The sequence below is a fragment of the Echinops telfairi genome, unplaced genomic scaffold (genome assembly GCF_000313985.2).
Source record: "Echinops telfairi isolate 266 unplaced genomic scaffold, ASM31398v2 ScPeMD7_7469;HRSCAF=8507_0, whole genome shotgun sequence".
NCBI lineage: Eukaryota > Metazoa > Chordata > Mammalia > Afrosoricida > Tenrecidae > Echinops > Echinops telfairi.
This window is the reverse complement of record NW_022111372.1, coordinates 30,888,255-30,905,510: the sequence shown is the minus strand read 5'-3', so window position 1 is coordinate 30,905,510 and position 17,256 is coordinate 30,888,255. Positions and strand designations below refer to the sequence as shown.

At 47.9% G+C, this 17,256-nt stretch overlaps 1 protein-coding gene across 5 annotated transcripts in view; it reads left to right on the top strand.

The window, feature by feature from the left end:
- Window positions 1–16,747, top strand: part of ERG (ETS transcription factor ERG) — a 147,866-nt gene extending 131,119 nt beyond the window's left edge. For all 5 annotated transcript variants that reach the window (XM_045284909.1, XM_045284908.1, XM_004696930.2 and 2 more), the window contains 4 exons: window positions 6,585–6,653; window positions 8,177–8,233; window positions 9,766–9,813; window positions 16,052–16,747. In XM_045284909.1, coding sequence (XP_045140844.1) covers window positions 6,585–6,653; window positions 8,177–8,233; window positions 9,766–9,813; window positions 16,052–16,572 — 695 coding nt within the window. In that variant the 3' untranslated portion in view covers window positions 16,573–16,747. The remainder of the gene's footprint in view (window positions 1–6,584; window positions 6,654–8,176; window positions 8,234–9,765; window positions 9,814–16,051) is intronic.
- The last annotated feature ends 509 nt before the right edge of the window (window positions 16,748–17,256 follow it).

Sequence of the window (17,256 nt, the reverse complement as noted above, 5' to 3'; positions counted from 1 at the left end):
CCTTCCCTATAGCCCACTCCCTCCTCCCTCCCTTACATTCCCTTTAACACCTTGTATCAGTTATTGTCATTGCACATCTGCTCCTTCTGCGCTTCACAGCTGGGAAACCCCACTCTAAGAAGTGTTCTGGTTATATTGCTTCTAAGACTGTAAGAAATCTGGCATGCAGGAGGGGAAGGCCTGTCATGGAAATGGAAACTAGAAATATTTTATGCTAACTGTAGCAATCTCTCCATTTCCTGGTAGTAAATATACCCTCAGGAAAACAGGTAAGTTATGGAAAGGGTGCCAACCCTCCTTTTTGAGATAAATGTAAACGTGTCCTTTCATATGTTTAAATATGTAAAAGCTCTCTATAAAATGTTTGGCAAGGGCTGTTTGTTTTCGGAGGAGGTGCCTTGTAGTTCTGGTTCCCAGAACGGCTTCTTGCACACTACAGGAAATGGTGGGATTGAGGGGCTGGTAGCATGTACAGTATGCTTGAGAAGACTGATAGGACGCTCACCTGTGCTACAGCCAGGGAAGCAGGGGGGCTCATCCAAACCAAGCTTGCGTCACTGCATGCGCCTGTCCTTTGAGTGTGATCTGAACAGGTTCTGAGTTCTTCTGTTATTCGCCATGTATGTTTCTGAAACTCAATTTATATGATTTTGATTTGGAAGCGAGATGCAAAGATTAATATCTGAATCATAGAATTTAAATCAGTCTGAGAAAACCATGGAATTATTGGCTTTGTCATATTTAGGGATTTGAATTTGGAGATGTAGAGTATTGCTACAAAATAATAGAGACCTTTATTAAACAAAAATACCAAGATTTGAAGCTATCGTTTCCTGATGTATCCTCCATCAAAATCTATATGCTTCTGAAGGTGCTCTTTCCATGCCACCAACCTGCCCCTGAAGACTCTTGTGCTGTTCGATTAACCCGCATGACAGTGGTTGTTTTGGCATTCTCCACGGACTCAAATTGTGTTCCTTTTAAAGGTCCTTTGAGGTCGGGGGTGGGGATGTCTGGGGGCCAAGATCAGGGCTGTAGAGTGGGTGGAAGTGATAAGCTTTCCAGTGACATTCTCATAAACAGCCCTTACTACCCACAGAGAATGAGCAGGTGTACTCTTACAATAGAAAAAAAAAACCCTTCCATAACAGAAGCTTCCTGGTTTTCTTCTCACCAATGAAATTTTCAGTTAAACTTTCTCCATAGTAAATTCTGTGACTTTGTGAAAACCTATCAAGATTACTTACGTCTTTGGAATTTCCCCCAACATGCCCCACAGCATCCCATTCTAGTCCAGATCGAGTCCATAAGTCTGATATTAGCCCATATATCCAATACCAATCTATAAAGTCCTTTTCAGACTCACGAAATACATGAAATGGAAGAAGATCACAGGCCAGTGGGTGGGAAGTCTTGTGGATCCAGTGGCATTGTAAGCATCTCAGCGCTGGCAGGGGTCTCCACGTGGCTCCTCCAGATCAGGGCACTAGCCTAGCTCCATGTGTCTTGTCAGCTGCAATACCTCCCAGGAAGTGAGCCTGTCTCCTGCCTCCAGTGAGCGATTTATCGCCTTAGCAGCTCCAAAGGAGGTCATCAAACTGTGACCTGATTGACAGGCTACACTCCACCCCGTCTCCTAACTCTCATATTGACAACAGATTTTGTAACTACCACACCACTCTTTGTATTGAACCTTTCTCTGAAGGCACTGTAATGAGAGTAAGATAAGTGTGTTACCGAGAGAACTTGCCTGTGGCCATCCACAGATCCCTGAGGCAGGTTTAAACACGTCTCCTTTGGAATGAAGCCACGCATGTATGAGCTAGAACCCCAGTAGCGATGCTTTTTGACTTACCCTCGTATTTACAGGCCGTGGGTCTTTCATGGCTTTAAGCTCATCCTTATGTCAGCCTACAAGGAATGTTCCTGTACATGCAAAAACCTATACCTGTACACGGAGATCTTTGCGATGACTCGGAAGGAGTGGCTGTCGTCACAGTCACTGATTGCTGGTGCTGCATGAGAGCGAAGGGGTTGCTGGGAATCTGACTACACCCCTGGGTCAGTAGTTGTCTACTTTCAGAAGTCGTAGTTGACTCATGCTGAGTCCTCTGAGAGGGAACCCAGGGTTTCTGTTCCCCCACACTCAGGTTTGGCTGCCCATGATCTCCATGCCAATTCTGCGTGCTAGGGGAACATGGAATCCTGGTTAGTATCAGTGAGCTGACACTGAAGTGAGCCAAGGCCCTCGGGAAGGTCTGTTTTTAAGCCAGAGTTTGTACCTTCTTTAGGGCAGCTATTCCGTCATGAAGTCTTTGATGGGAGCAGCCCAGCAGTTTTCGTTTTGCTAGTTCCAGTTAAACAAGGACTCCCAGCCTTTCTGTGGAGTCCCCACCGCTCCCCATCACTCTGCTCACCAGGTCCTTCCCCTGCTTCCTCCTCCTCCTTTTTTGGCTTCACTACCCACCGGGGCTGTGCTTCCTTCCAAGCTACCGTATTGTTCCCTTTAGTTGTTTCCCTTTTATCCTTTTTCGTTTCTCTCCTTCTCACCACAGAACTTCCCGATTGGCTCACCCGCTTTCACCTGCTCTAGTCGTCTGGTCATGGAGTGCTGTGCCTTGTGACTTGACAGTGGGCCAACCTTGTTTCGGGACCTTGCTGTTGCTAAGAGCCCATTCATTTTCAGCTCCGTTGACCTGAATTCACAGTGCAGAGCTGCCCCATGGTGTTTCCTAGGCTTGCATCTTCACAGGAGCCCATCAGCGGGGCTTTCTGCCGTGGGCCACTGGGTGGACGCTCGCCACCAGCCTTGCGTTTAGCAGCTGAGCTCTTCACCACTGTGCTTCCAGGGCGCTTTCAGCACCTCTACAGACAACCCGCTAATGGACAGCCTCTCCCTTTGTTCAGGCCGTCGTGCCTCTTCTTCCCCCGCGTATTCCTTTTACTCGTTCCTAAGTCTTTCTGATGCAAAACTCACTCCCCTTTGTTGATGTAGAATCTGAACCAGTCTGTCCTCCTCTGCAGCATGTCATCACTGGAGATGTCATTCTACTTGCATGTTTTAGGAGCATGACTTTACAGTGTCATGTTTTGCCCGGGTGGTTGCTGTGGGACCCTTCATCTCTGCTGCACACATGCCCTTTGCAGCCACGGCCCTGGGAAGTGTTGGGGTGAAGTGAGTCTGATGCACACAAACCTCCCGGCAGCTTTTTGACCTCATGTTGTATCTCCTACGTGCTTTCTTGGGAACAGTTTGTGTACAGATGCTGGTCTGTCTCAAGGAGGACATTCTAGAACTCCATCCGTTCCTTAATCACCATGGCAACCTGTGTGCCATCATATGATTCCAAGGTGTTATTAGAAGAGCCGGGGGAGTGGAGCCCGCATCGGCAGGGTTCACTTCTACTTGAAGCTGTTGCATTTTGGGACTTGTGCAGGATCGTATGGAACTGGTGTAGGCATTGGAGCTTGCACCTTAGAGCTGTGCAGTGCCACCCACCACCCACAGCCAGAGAGTGCAGCTGCCCCAGGGCTCTCCATCACTAGGTGCAGGGGAACGTCTGTATCATAGCAACTGGCTGCAAACTCTCCCCTTCCTCTGCCCGTCATGTAGCGCAGAGCGCTGCAAACCTAAGCAGAGCGAGGGAACACAGAATGTCAACAGATCCCCAGGCCTCTGGTGGAGGGTTTTACAGGCAGCTCTGGGGGCAACTGAGGGAACCTTTAATCCTGTTCTTGTCAACTTCAGGACCCCCTTCGATGAGACGGCAGTGTTGAAGTGGTCACCAGACAGTCCATGTAAAACGTGCTTTTGTGAAAAGCCATATGCTCTCCCATCAACAGAAAACGAAAATACACAGAGTACGAAGTGCTCACGCAGCCAAGGAGCCAACCAAACTAGTTACCCTTCAAGTTGACGTTGATTCATGGGACCCCGTGTGCATCAGAGTAGAGCTCTGCTCCTTGAGAATTTTCAGTGGCTGATCGACAAGCAGGAGATCGATCACCAGGCTTTGCTGCCAGTGTACGTCTGGGTGGCCTGACACAAAGGAGCCGTGGTGGGTGAGCAGCTAAGCAACACCCCCCGGGGATTGCAGCCCAAACTTAGAATTGCTGAAAACTCTCTCTGCTCGGAGTTGATGTAGCTGCTAAAGAGGTCACCCCGATTGTCTTCTCAGCAGAGCTCAGTCCAACACTTCCAACGTTCTGTCCCACAGGAAGGGGGCTGGGCTCCCCAGCATGTGATAGGTAGCGATAAGGAAACATTGGACAGCATTCCTTGAATAAAAACAAAAATGCCCTTATCTGCCATAGCAGTATGTTTATGAACATGCTAATCATTGTTCATATAAACATCTCAACCTTGTGGCTAAAAATAAAACTGAGTTTGGTGGTGGTTTGTCTCTGACACCCTTTCAAGGCAGGGTGTCACATTGGGCTAACAAGGTAAGGATTTTCTGAAGAGTGAGATTCAAAATATTTTTCTAGTAGTATCCTGATGTTTAACTTTCCCCACTCACATTTGCTGCTGTTCAAGGTAGTAGCTGAGGGACCTCCTCATGCTTGCCACTAGTCTGTCATGATGCTCGGAGTAAAAACACTCGATCTTGAATTCTTTCAAGTGGTTTTCGTTTGCATTCACACACTAGATAACATTTCTGAAACTGGTATCTGTGGGAACACAAATACCCTTGCGAAAGCCATGGAAGTTTCTGAGCCATGGCTTCTCACACTTTAATGTTTGGGACAGAGTCCTTGGGTGATGATGCAGAGACTGAATAAATGCTCTCGACTGCTGTGCAAACAATTAGAAGGATAACTTCACCTGGAAGTAGCGTGGAAGAAAGGCCTGGAGATCGAGGTCTGAAAACTCTAGGGAGCACAGTCCTACTCTGGTGACCCTGGGTAGAACTGACTTTGCCTTTCTCCCAGCCTCCCAGCTGTTGTCGATGCTGCTGATCCATAGACCACCTTTTCAGACACGAGGATGTGGACCAAACGTCTGCGTTCTCTCACCTCAGAAAGCCCATATTGCAAGGTGCAAGCAAATGCGATATGGCCGTCTCTGGCTTCGACCTTTGCTGACTCAGAATGTCACATGGCATTGAATTAAGGCCCACACAGCCAAGAAGAACATGGGTAGGAAGAGATGCTGTAATGCGGCTGTATAGTGTTCTCGTTAGCTGTGGTTGAGCCAGCCCAGACTCATGGACAGCCCATGCTCAGTGGAACCCACTGCTGCGCGACCCTTCGCCTTACCATGATCAGGTGACAGATCAGAGTATTATGATCCATAGGGTTTTATTGTCTGAGGAGTTGATCACCAGTCTTTCTTCCTAGTCCATCTTCTTCTAGAAGCTCTGGTGAAGCCTGGTTCAGTATCGCAGGAACATACAAACCTCCATCGACAGACAGATAGGTGCACATGAGGTGCATTGACTAGGTATCCAACCCAGGTCACCTTCATGGAAGGCAAGAATGCTAGCACTGATCCCATTTCCGGAGAAGACCACATAGAGAAATAGCTTTTTTGTGTGCAATAGGTAGTAAGAATATGGAATAATGTTTCGGGGTATGTTTTGAAATGAATCTGAATTGATTTCTAATCCAGTTCATTTGCTGCACAGTTGATTCCAACTCATGAGGATCCCAGAGGTGGCAGAGGAGACAGGAAATCCCATAGGATTTTCGGTGGCTGAATCTTCCGGAATAGATCACCAGAAATGGCTTTGATCCTTGATGGTCACTAATTGAGCTCTCATGGAAGGAAATGAAAATCTGGTTATTAAGTTTGTTTTTGTAAAAATGAGGTGAAGGTGTAAGGGACAAAGGATGCCTAAGTGAAAGGAAATTGCTGTTTTTTGCTTATGCTCTGATGGTCACGGTTAACATGTTGTGGGACCAATAGTGCCATGGCTCTGTAACTTCTTTAATGCAATTGATTTTAGAGAAATTCTAAATTCGTTTAAGGAAGAAAAGGAAATAGTCATTTGTCTGGAAGATGAATTAGATGAGTTCAGAGCAATTGAATATAGTTGGGTGGACGTATAAAGGAAATGAGGGGGTAGCCCATAGAGGCAGCTGGCAATGAATGGGATAAAAGGGCAGCCACAGTTTCCCAGGAGGAAAGGAGCATGAATGTGCTGTTTGGTGGATTTAAGGATAGACCGCAAACCAGAAGCTGTCAGTTGGTTGATCCATCAATCAGTGGGTTCTGTCTTGGGTGAGTTCCAGAGATAGCAAAGGCATGGATTTAGATCAGTTCCTGTCTGAAGTTGGACAAATCAGATAGTAAGCACCTTTCGATTCTCATCATGGTCAATGGTCAGAAACTACTCTAGAAGAGTCCGCAAGCTCTCGGGGAATTTGTCCAAGTGGGTTTAGGTGAAAAATCAGGACTTTCCAGCAAATATTAAAAATTATAATTTGTAAGGAAAATGCAAAGTTAGTGAAGCCCAGGTAAATATTTCCTTGAATTAATGAGAATTCCTGTATAATATTTATTCTAATAAACACATTAAAAAACTGTCTATCATCAAGATAGTGTGATCAATTTTTTTAGTCAATTTTCTATGTCTTCACAGATTTACCATATGAACCACCCAGGAGGTCAGCCTGGACTGGTCATGGCCACCCTACACCCCAGTCAAAAGGTACAGTGCGGGCTCCTAGTGCCTTGAGTGGGTGTACCATGGGCAATGGATAAATGTTGATGGAGTAATAGTTGTCTGTATAGTTTGTCTGTGTTTTGCTAACACGTGATGGATGTGTCCCACTAACCACAAAGTATATCTGCAATTCTTTCTCGTGTAGAGTCAGACTGACATTCACGGTGCAAAAGAAATGAAGGATTGCGTTCCCTCCAGTGTGGATAAATGATTGGCTCGTGCAATGTTTGTGTGCAGATGAGCTGACTGGTGGTTTCCTTCACGCTGGCTGTGAAGCCACCAGGATCCTTTTTTTTTTTTCTGGTGGTTTCCCGTTATCTGTTCATTTCACATTATACTTTACTTTAATCTGCATCAGAGCCACCTCAAGGTTTTTTTTAAAAATATGTGTGGTATACATGAAACATAAAATAATGAAAAGTATCCTATTTTGTTACCATGTTTATATTTGGTTTTACTCTGAAAGGACATTTTTTTCCCTCTGCCCTAAGGTTCTTCTTACTAGGTTCAAAAGGTTATTCTTGTGGGATACCAAGATCAGTCGGCTGAGCACAGTGCATAAAGACAGTGCTTTAAACGCACTGGGTAGTGACTTGGGTCTTAAAAGCTTATGAAAACCCAAACAAACTTACTGCCATCAAGTCAGTGCTGACTCCTAGCGACCCCTGCGGGTTTCTTAGACTGTAATTGTTTGTGGCAGAACAAAGCCCAGTCTCTCTCCATAGGAGCTGCTATTGTTTTCAAACTGCCAACCACGTGGGTTGCAGCCCAACTCATAAACACTATGCCACCAGGGCTCCTAAGAGCTTATGCGTAGCCCTCTAAATTGCACCCATAGATCTGCCCCAGTCTGGAGCAAAGACAAGTGGAGAAAGCAGAACCCGCTCGGAAACAAATTAATCCTGAGCTTCCAGAGCGGAACTAGACGGTGCTTGGCTACTATACTGATCACTGTGAAAGGGATCATATTAGAGGGTCTTAGAGAGAGGGGGAGAAAACTGTGGAAGCAAACTCTATCATAAAAAGACGAGAGTTACTGGTTGGACAAAGACTGACTATGGCCCTTAGTCACCTCTCAGACCCGAAACTGATCTTACCCCAAGGCTCAATTTTCAGCTGAACCAATAAGATAAACAGTAACATTATGCGCTCCTTAGAATCATCAATTCTTTCAGATCAAAAGGGCAGCCTTTGCCCAAGAAGGAAGTTGTAAAGGCAGGGAGGGTGAGGCTGGAAAGAGGACTGGAAAGAGGAAACACGGGGAGGAAGTTGGATAGGAGATGTTACATTGTGGGGATTGCAATCAATGACATGGGGGGGAAAAGACAACAACTGTGAATTGTTTGAATGGAAAAGTGATTTGCTCTGTGAACCTTCATTCAATTCACCATAAAACAATAAAAAGGATTAATGACCAAATTAAACGCTGGAAAGATTGTACAACAGCATCAGAGCCCAGTAGCCCAATATGACTCATAATTGTCTCTTTTCGCTTTTGGATTTTTCAGCTGCTCAGCCATCGCCTTCTACAGTGCCCAAAACGGAAGACCAGCGTCCTCAGTTAGGTGGGTTTCTCAAGCCCCCCAGACGGCCATTAGAGGAGAAAGGGACTCAGGGGGGCATTGCTAAAGTGATTTGATTTACTTTTAGGGTGAAATGGATGTTATCTTGTCGTCTTGATGACATGCAGAAAATGGGGAGACAGCCATCGTCTGCTGCAGCGGGTTGGCTTCAGATTTTCCTAACCCATTTCTGAAGCCCGCGTTGTCAGTGTGCAACAGCAATTTTGGTTGCATGTAGGCAGCGTGGACACCTGGGCTGCTGCTCTGCCATCTCTTGGTTTTCTTCAGTTTAGCTCATGCCCAAGGTGCACCAGCAGTCACCACGTAGGCCCGCCATAGGAGCATGCTACCGCCTAGGTGGCACAGAGCAACAGAAATATATGGTCTCATGGTCTGGAGGCTAACCGGTGTCAGTCATGCTGACTCCTTTGCAGGAGACTCTTTCCCAGCTCTCTCTCCTAGCTGCTGAAGACAGCAGGTGATCCTGGGCGTTAGATGGATGGATGTCTCTCCCTCTCCTCCTTTTTCAACAAGGCCACCAGTTGTAGAGGCCTAGAAAACACCTTAGTCCATATGACCTCATCTTACCTCATAGCATCTAACCTAGACCTTATGATTTCCAATCAGAGCCACACTCAGAGGGTGAGACGTCAGCATATCTTTTGGAGAGGCACCTGGGCCCTTTTCGACAAGGAAATGCAGGGGGAGGTGGGTAATGTCAGTGAGGTGAACAGCACAGCTGATGCCTGCCCTGGGGCCCAGTCCTTGGTGGCGTCTAATACAGAGAATGGACTGGGAGTAAGGTGTAGGAGGATTCTCTGCTCTCTTGTCTAAAGAGAAAGAGACATTTATTTTGAAGGATTGCCTCACAGGATTGCGGTGCCTTCCAAACCCCAAACCCATCAGTCAGGTGGCAAACAGGAGATGGCCCTTGCTGGGTCACAGGATTGGGCGGGGGCTTTCAAGTTCAAAATCTGTAGGTCAGATTGCAGGATGGAGTTCTCTGTAGGCTGGCATCTCAAGATCCTTAGCCCAAGACGAGAGAGAGAAAGAGAGAGAGAGAGAGAGAGAGAGACAGTTCTGTTAAAATAACTCCTGATAGTCTGGAGGCAGGCCATACCTGTGGAGGGCAGAAACCTATGAGAGAAGGAAAATGTAAATATTGCCTACTAATAGAGAGTGATAGAAAGGTGGTCTACCTGCACAGCCAAGAGCAGAAAATCCATAAGACCTGGAAAACCAAGACAGTCCTGTGGAGTCCCGGATCTTAAAGGTTTCACCGTACATTAGACTACAGTATGGAAAGTGATTACATTCTATCACACCAACCATGAACAGTAACCAGTCTAGTTTTGAGCCAAACCACTAAGAATCATAGCCCAGTCAAGTTGATACACAGAATTGGCCATTGCAAGAGGGGGTGATGTTTCAGCATCTAAATCTGGACACGCATTGAATCAACATTAGGTCTGTGGTCACATTAAACCGAGTGATGGTCTGCGATTGTGATTTGACTGTCTTCTCCTCTACTACAGATCCTTACCAGATTCTTGGACCAACAAGTAGCCGCCTTGCAAATCCAGGTGAGATGCTGCTGCTGGGGCTTCAGTCCGAACAAATGTGCTGTTTTTAAAATAGCCGCTCAATAAAATAAACTTGTGTGGGTGAGAAGTATCTTACACAAAACCCATTATCTTTCCTTTTTTTCCCCCATGTAATTATTATTTTTTTAAATCGTGGCAGAAAATACATTTTCGTTTTAGGCCAATCTCGCGGGATTATTTGCCTCTGTGGAAAACTTGGGGCCACAGATACATGCAAATTTTAGCTTTGACAGAGAGCATGCCAACTGTTTTGAGAAGGAGGGCTTTTAATTCAAACAACAAAACGAAAGCTTTCCATCCCAAGTTTCTGGACCTATGTGCCAGGAGAGAGTGAAGATTGCGAATCGGTGAATTCTTGCCAGGGAGCATCACCTGTCCTCACGTTTCAGGGCCAAATGGTTTTATTTGTTTGCGGTCAGATCAGAACCAGCTGTGCTGACACTGGCTTCAGAAATTCACAGCATATGTTGCATGTTCTCAGCAGCATATCCAAGTGCCAAGCTGTCCCAGGCATATTGCAAGTCCAAGCTGGATTCTATATTTCCTAAACATTGATGCCAGAATTGGCTTGGAAACCGAAAAGATTCGGATTCAGTTTGTATCTATCCCCGCAACGGAATCTATACGTTGAGAACATGTAATGGCATTGTTATAGAGCCCCAGCATCGTTGACATCTAAATCTTTGCTGATGCTAATTAATAGAATACGTAATTTTTAAGCAACTGAGCAGCTAGCAGTGAGTGTTTAATGGTCTCTCCAGTCCAGGGCCTAGACCAGGTGCTTCATAATGATTTGTCCAACGAATGGATGCAGGAATAGCAAGACAGGGTCCCTGATAGCAAGGTGCTTGCTTTCCAGTGGAGAGACAGATGTGTAACTGGGCATGACACCAGTGCTGGTTTTAAGACATGAGACCCTAGCTGCTTGGCCAGGTCTTCTCAGTCCTTGATCTCTTCTCACACCTATGTCCAGCTTTGCATTCATGACTGCCACCACCATCAGTCAAATAGAAATTATTTTTATGCTTTGAGATCACTGTTGACAGTCATGAGGGATTTTAGGGGTTCAGTGGTAGAATTCTGGCCTTCTAGGCTGGGGAAGCAGCTTTTATTCCTGGCCAATGCCAGGGCATTCATTATAGGAGCTGCCTTTCCATGGAGGCTTGTCAGTGGAACTTGTAGACTAGAATGGGCCTGGAAGAAAGGCCTGGGAATCTAGTCCCTAGAATCAGCTATTGAAAACCCGAATGCACTGAGCTGACCCATAACCGATCATCGGGGTTGCATGGAACCAGAGGCAGCATATTGTTCGAAGGGGTCACTGGGATTCATTGACACACTTCACTGCCGCTGCACTGACCTTAGCAGCTGTGGCTCAGGAATCAGATTTAGCAGTGCTGCTCAGAATCAATGAGAAAAGGGTTGGACGCACAAACACCTGAGCAGGTTAATAAATAATATGAAATAAACACTCCCTGCTCCTCGGGGGAGAAAGAGGAGGCATTCTATGCCCATCAAGGGGTACAGTCTCAGAGACACAGGGACAGGCCTACCATGTCCTGTGGGATTGCTCTGCGTCCACATCGACTTGATGGCAGTGAGTTTGGGGTTTTTCTGGCCCTGCTCCTCAGAAGCCCTGGCCAGGGCTGAGTCTGTAGCCTCCTCTGTCCTCACCACACCCCTGCAAGGCCATTGTCCAGCCTACCAAAGGGCAATCAGAGGTTCAGAGAAGTTAAGTAACTTCCCCTGAGTTTCACGGCCAATGAAAAGGAGGAGGTAATATCTGAACCCTAACTTAATTTTCTTCAAAGTCTGTTTTTATTCTCTTGCCCTACACTCCCCTTGATGAAGCTTGGAGACAAGAGGACAGTCAGTGAGTGGGGACCTTGGGGACAGGAAGGAAGGCAGCTCAGCCAGTTTAACTATTTTAGTGTCCGGGGGGCTGGAGATGAGTGGAAAGAAGCCAAGCCAGACAAGCATCACCTGGCCCTTCCACTCCTCCAGCTGGCTAACGGACAATCCTTTTCTGTACACTGATATTCCTACTGCCAGCAAATCCACCTGAGTTATAGGGATTCTGAGACTAAATCTTTATGGGAGCAAACGGCGCCATCTCACTCCCACAGACAGAGTGACTGGTGGGTTTGAACCACCAACCTTGTGGTGAGCAGCCCCGTACTTTAAAGCCCAGCACCCCCAGCCTGTGTGTGGTAGAGAGAAGAAATGGGGGGGGGAGGGGGAGAGAGAGAGAGAGAGAGAGAGAGAGAGAGAGAGAGAGAGTGTGTGTGTGTGTGTGTGTGTGTGTGTGTGTGTGTGTGTGTGTCAGTGGTATTGCAGTGGGGCAATGCTCACCTTCTGTACTGGAGACCCAGGTTTGATCCCTCGGCGAGAGGAGGCATTCATTATTGGTGGGATGTTGAGCAGATTTTAGTAGCGCTTCCAGACCAAGACGGGCTAGGCAGCAAGGCCTGGATCTACAGGTAAAAAATGGGTGGATGAAAACCACGCAGTCAGATCTTGAGCTGCACAGGAGCAGGCAGCGTTCCATTCTACTGTGCCTGGGGTGCCAGACATATGTGAGTGCACCTACGTACAACACACACACACACACACACACACACACACACACGAGAGCGCTTCAAAAAGTTCAGAAACATTCAATTTCCCCACAAACATTTTGAAGCCCCCTTTGTGTGTGTGTGTGTGTGTGTGTGTGTGTGTAGCACACACGCTCACATTGTCATTTGAACCAGTCTTGATAGGACTGGTCTCGACATTGTACATGGTAAAGTCGAGGGTCAGTCAGAGGAAGAGTGTCCCTCCACAAGATGGATGGACACTGCAGCCGCCCCAGTGGGCTTAAACATGGGAACGGTTGTGAGGCTAGTGCGGGAGCAAGTGGCCCTCACTCTGCAATCCATGGGGTCCCTGTGGGTTGTAGCCCATGCACCGCTGTGGAGCACAGCCCTATCCTGACACATGGTACCACCCCGAGTGGGAGTCTACTGAGTGGCAGCTAGTGTTGGAGAATTCTCGCCTAGGGAGAACACCTACAATGGGGTGCATGTTTGTTGTGAACACTAGCCTAACACTTAAGGAAATTGACCTCATATTACATTTTACAATTGGCTGCCCAAGCACTCTCTGGTGTTGACGTTCCAAATTTGTTCCCATGTTTCCCAACTGATAGATTCTGCTGACAAGACTCATTCCTATAGATCCTTGACAGGCTGACAGACGTGATCCCTGAGGCGTCAGGGCTAAGGGGCGAAGCGGTCCAGTGAGCGAGGGACTCGTTCACCCTCAGGGCTTGGGCTTCCCACGGTGAACACTGGTCCCAGTGCTGTAGTTCTCCAGGCTGGAGAAATAGGAGACCACTCCTGTCCCCTGCTCCTCACCTCCACATGGGTAGAAAGGAAAGGGGTGAGGGAGAATTGGCTAGAAGGTAATGCCACGCTTTGGGATAGATATCAAGTGCTCCCTTTGGCTGTTGAACAAGGCCTGTATATTTGTACCAAATTGCTCTCTCTATGGGAGGAAGCTGACACTGAATATTTATTTTCAAACAACTATGTATTTATATTGAAACATATGTTAGACTGTTAAATCCTCAATCCATGTTCTTTTCCTATTCCCAGGTCAGAGATGGAATGTTTGTTTTCAAATTGTGATCCTTTGGTTACACTATACATACTAAAACCATATGGTTTTCTCATACCGATTCTTGCATTTTTCTAAACTCTGCATATTAACGAAATGTGAGGGAGGCAGCACAACTTGATTGAGAACAGTTTAAATATGTTCCCCCAAAGCCAAGGCCTCTGTTGCAATGAGCTACAAGCTGTTAATCCATCTCAAATGTATTGTTAGCATAAACGTGATTGCTTTCCCGTCACATATTCAGGAAAGGCTGCTCTTTCTCACATTGCTGCAGGATGGATGAATCCACAAGCATTCCCATGTAGTCCGAGCGGAAACAAGGTGGACGCTTCATTCAGGGAGCTCTCAAAAACCCCACACTCGCTGCTCTCGAGATCCCGACTCCAGTAACCCTCTAAGACAGGGTAGAACTGAGAATGTAACTCCTTAAGGGAGTCAGTAGAAAGCTGCTTTTTCCCAAGAAAGTGCTAGTGATTTCGAACTGCTGACCTTGTGGTTAGCAGCCCAACACATAACCACTGTGCCACCAGGGCTCTTACATGCAGGGAGCTAGTACGAAGGATTGAGAAGGAAAGCATTGACAGTTGCGTTTTCTACACCAAGTCTCTGAATGGTTACCAGTTGGAGTTTAGGCACGTGATCACATCTGAATGTGCTCACAGTATAATGAACGGTCTTCACTGCTAAGAAGCTGGAGACACTACTTCAGGGACTTGACAGCACATGGACAGCTCGGTAGCTGGCATTCGGGAGCTTCTAGAATCTGCCCAACACAGCTTAACCTGTCCTGGGACTCAGTATTACTCTCCATCTTTGCATACTTCTGGGAGCCGTAGCCATCCTGCCGTACTGTAGCATAATTGCTGGAATGATGTGCCTGGATCTGTTCTGATTTAATAAAACGTAAAGCCGTATCTATATGCCAGTGGGATCAGGAGACTTCTGGCTGTGCCCTCCAGCTGGATGAGAGCTCTTTGACCAAACCAGGGTCTCCTTTGCTTCCGCCTGGGGGTTGCAGGGGCTCAGCTTTGCCGTTGCTCTCGGGGAACCGCTACTGAGCCCAGCTGGCATCGGCGGCCCGCCAGAGCAACATGTGGATTTCCGTTACGATGCCTTTGCCTGAATACTGGAAATGGGCGATCTGGTTTGAAACAGAGCCAGTTTTTTTCTAAACTTCCTCATTCTGCGTGGGTTAATTCTGTTCCAGGAAAAGTTTTGACAGAATTGCCCGCCAAGTGCCAGCACAATGTTATGTTCAAAATAACGGTGTTTACTTCCATTCTCTTCTCCCCACCCCCCCATAAATTTCTAGGGTTCATTTCCTAAATCTGACTTTCCCTATGATTATTGTTACTTACCCTGGCCAACATAAATGCCATGAAGTCATTATTGCCACCCATCCCGTGGCACGTTCTGCCTCTCAAAAATAGGAAAAACGAACTCTCCCAGCCCTGAAACACCAGGTGGCCCAGGTCCCTCACTCGAGGTCAGAGGTGGGGGGCGCTTGTGCCTGGTAGGGAATCCTCAGCAGATCATCAAGAACTTAGACCCGGCTGATGGGCTGAGTGGTCACTAGTGTCCATGACCTAAAGTCAGGTTCCCAGGGCACAGAAGGAAAACAAAATTAATCAACCCACTGAGAGTCGCCATTCCGTTGAGGACCACATGTGTTTCAGAGCAGAACTGAGCTCCATCGGTTTTTCAAACCAAACTCGCTGCCGTCAAGTCAATTCTGACGCATAGTGACACTGTGGGGCAGGGTAGAATGGTCCCATTGGGATTCTGAGACTGTCACTCTTTATGGGAGTAGAAAGGCTCATCTGCTCCCCACAGAGAGGCTGGTGGGTTCAAACTGCCAACCTGGTGGTCAGCAGCCCAATGCACACCCACTGTGCCCTCGGGGCTCCTCTTCCAAGGCTAGGGCCTTTGTGAAGCCGATCGCGAGGCCTTTCTTCTGAGTTACTAGTGATGTGCTTATCTGTCTGTGCCACCTGGGGACTCCCCCCTAGTGACAAAAGACCCTGATTAAGGGTGTGTTCTCAGGAGAAGGCGAGTGGCCTCAACTGGACCCTTCAGCTTGCGTCCAGGGTGGGGGCCTCTGAAGCAGGAGTAAGTGCCCTGGCTGGTTCCCCCTGAGGTCCCCTGGGTCTGACTATGTCTGCTGTGGGCTCCTGCTCAGCCAAGGGCAGCTCTCCACAGAGAAGCCGCCACTGCCAGCCGGGGTGGGGGTGGGGAGTGGGGGGTGGGGGGAGGGGGAGGAGTGCAAACAAACAGAACCATGTCCCTTTGTGTCCAAGTTGAACTGTGCTCTAAGGGGTGTCCAGCAGCTGCTTCTACAGAAGTAGATCGATCGCCAGGCCTTTCTCGGAGATCAAGGTGCCTCTGGCTGGACTTGAGCCTGAGCATCCTTCTCCGAAAGAAGGTTGAGTAGAGGACCTGGCCAAGGTGTCCTGGGTGGGCCTCCCTGGAGCACCCAGGTCCATCCCTGATGGAAGCATGCGTGCCCTCCCCTCAGGCCCCCTCTCACCCTGTCTGTTTTCCCTTCTGGCCTCCGTAGGCAGTGGACAGATCCAACTCTGGCAGTTCCTCCTGGAGCTGCTCTCTGACAGCTCCAACTCCAACTGCATCACCTGGGAGGGCACCAACGGCGAGTTCAAGATGACAGACCCCGACGAGGTGGCCCGGCGGTGGGGAGAACGGAAAAGCAAGCCCAACATGAACTACGATAAACTCAGCCGCGCCCTCCGTTACTACTACGACAAGAACATCATGACCAAAGTCCACGGGAAGCGCTACGCCTACAAGTTCGACTTCCACGGCATCGCGCAGGCCCTCCAGCCCCACCCTCCTGAGTCCTCGCTGTACAAGTACCCCTCAGACCTCCCGTACATGGGCTCCTATCACACCCACCCCCAGAAGATGAACTTTGTGGCCCCCCACCCCCCAGCTCTACCCGTCACATCATCTAGTTTTTTTGCTGCCCCAAACCCCTACTGGAATTCACCAACTGGAGGTATCTACCCTAACACTAGGCTCCCAGCCAGCCATATGCCTTCTCACCTGGGCACTTACTACTAGAGACCAGTCGGAGGCCTTTCCCAACAGCATACATTCGCCAGCCAATTGCCACAGACTCTGGGAGAACCTGAATCAAAGTGCCTCGACAGAAAGGAGAAAGGTTGCGTGGGGCTGGGGAAGGCCCCCGGGGGAGAACTCCCTAGGGCTCTTAGAGGGCGGGAATCATTAAGGTTTTACTACCGAGGGGGGTGGGGTGGGGGGAAGAATGCTAGACCTATAATGTAGATGGACCTTATGTCCAGTGGACCAACCGCACAAAGGACACTGTAAGTAGAAGCGAGCTGTCGGAAGGACAACATGCCAAAGGAGGTGGTCTGAAGACATGTATAAACTCCATAGAGCAGCCTTGGGAATCCTGCTAATGCAAACTGGGATTCAACTAAAGCAATAGCGATAACACAAGTTTGACTTAACATACCATTTACCATGACTTTTTTTTTTTAAGCCAAAGGAAAACTACCTGTATTTAAAACTGGGAACATATTGGAAACAAGGGAAAGTAGAGACTGTGGCATGCCCAGGGACAGTGATAAGGACTCCTTGGCGTTGGCTGTGTTGGTTGAAATCAGCTTCTTTGCATTTGCTGGGGAGCTCTCTGCTCTCTCCAACTGTGAAGACCCCAAATTTCCGACTCCATTCCAGGATACCGGGAGCTTTGAGCCAATCTGGAGGGACACAGAATGT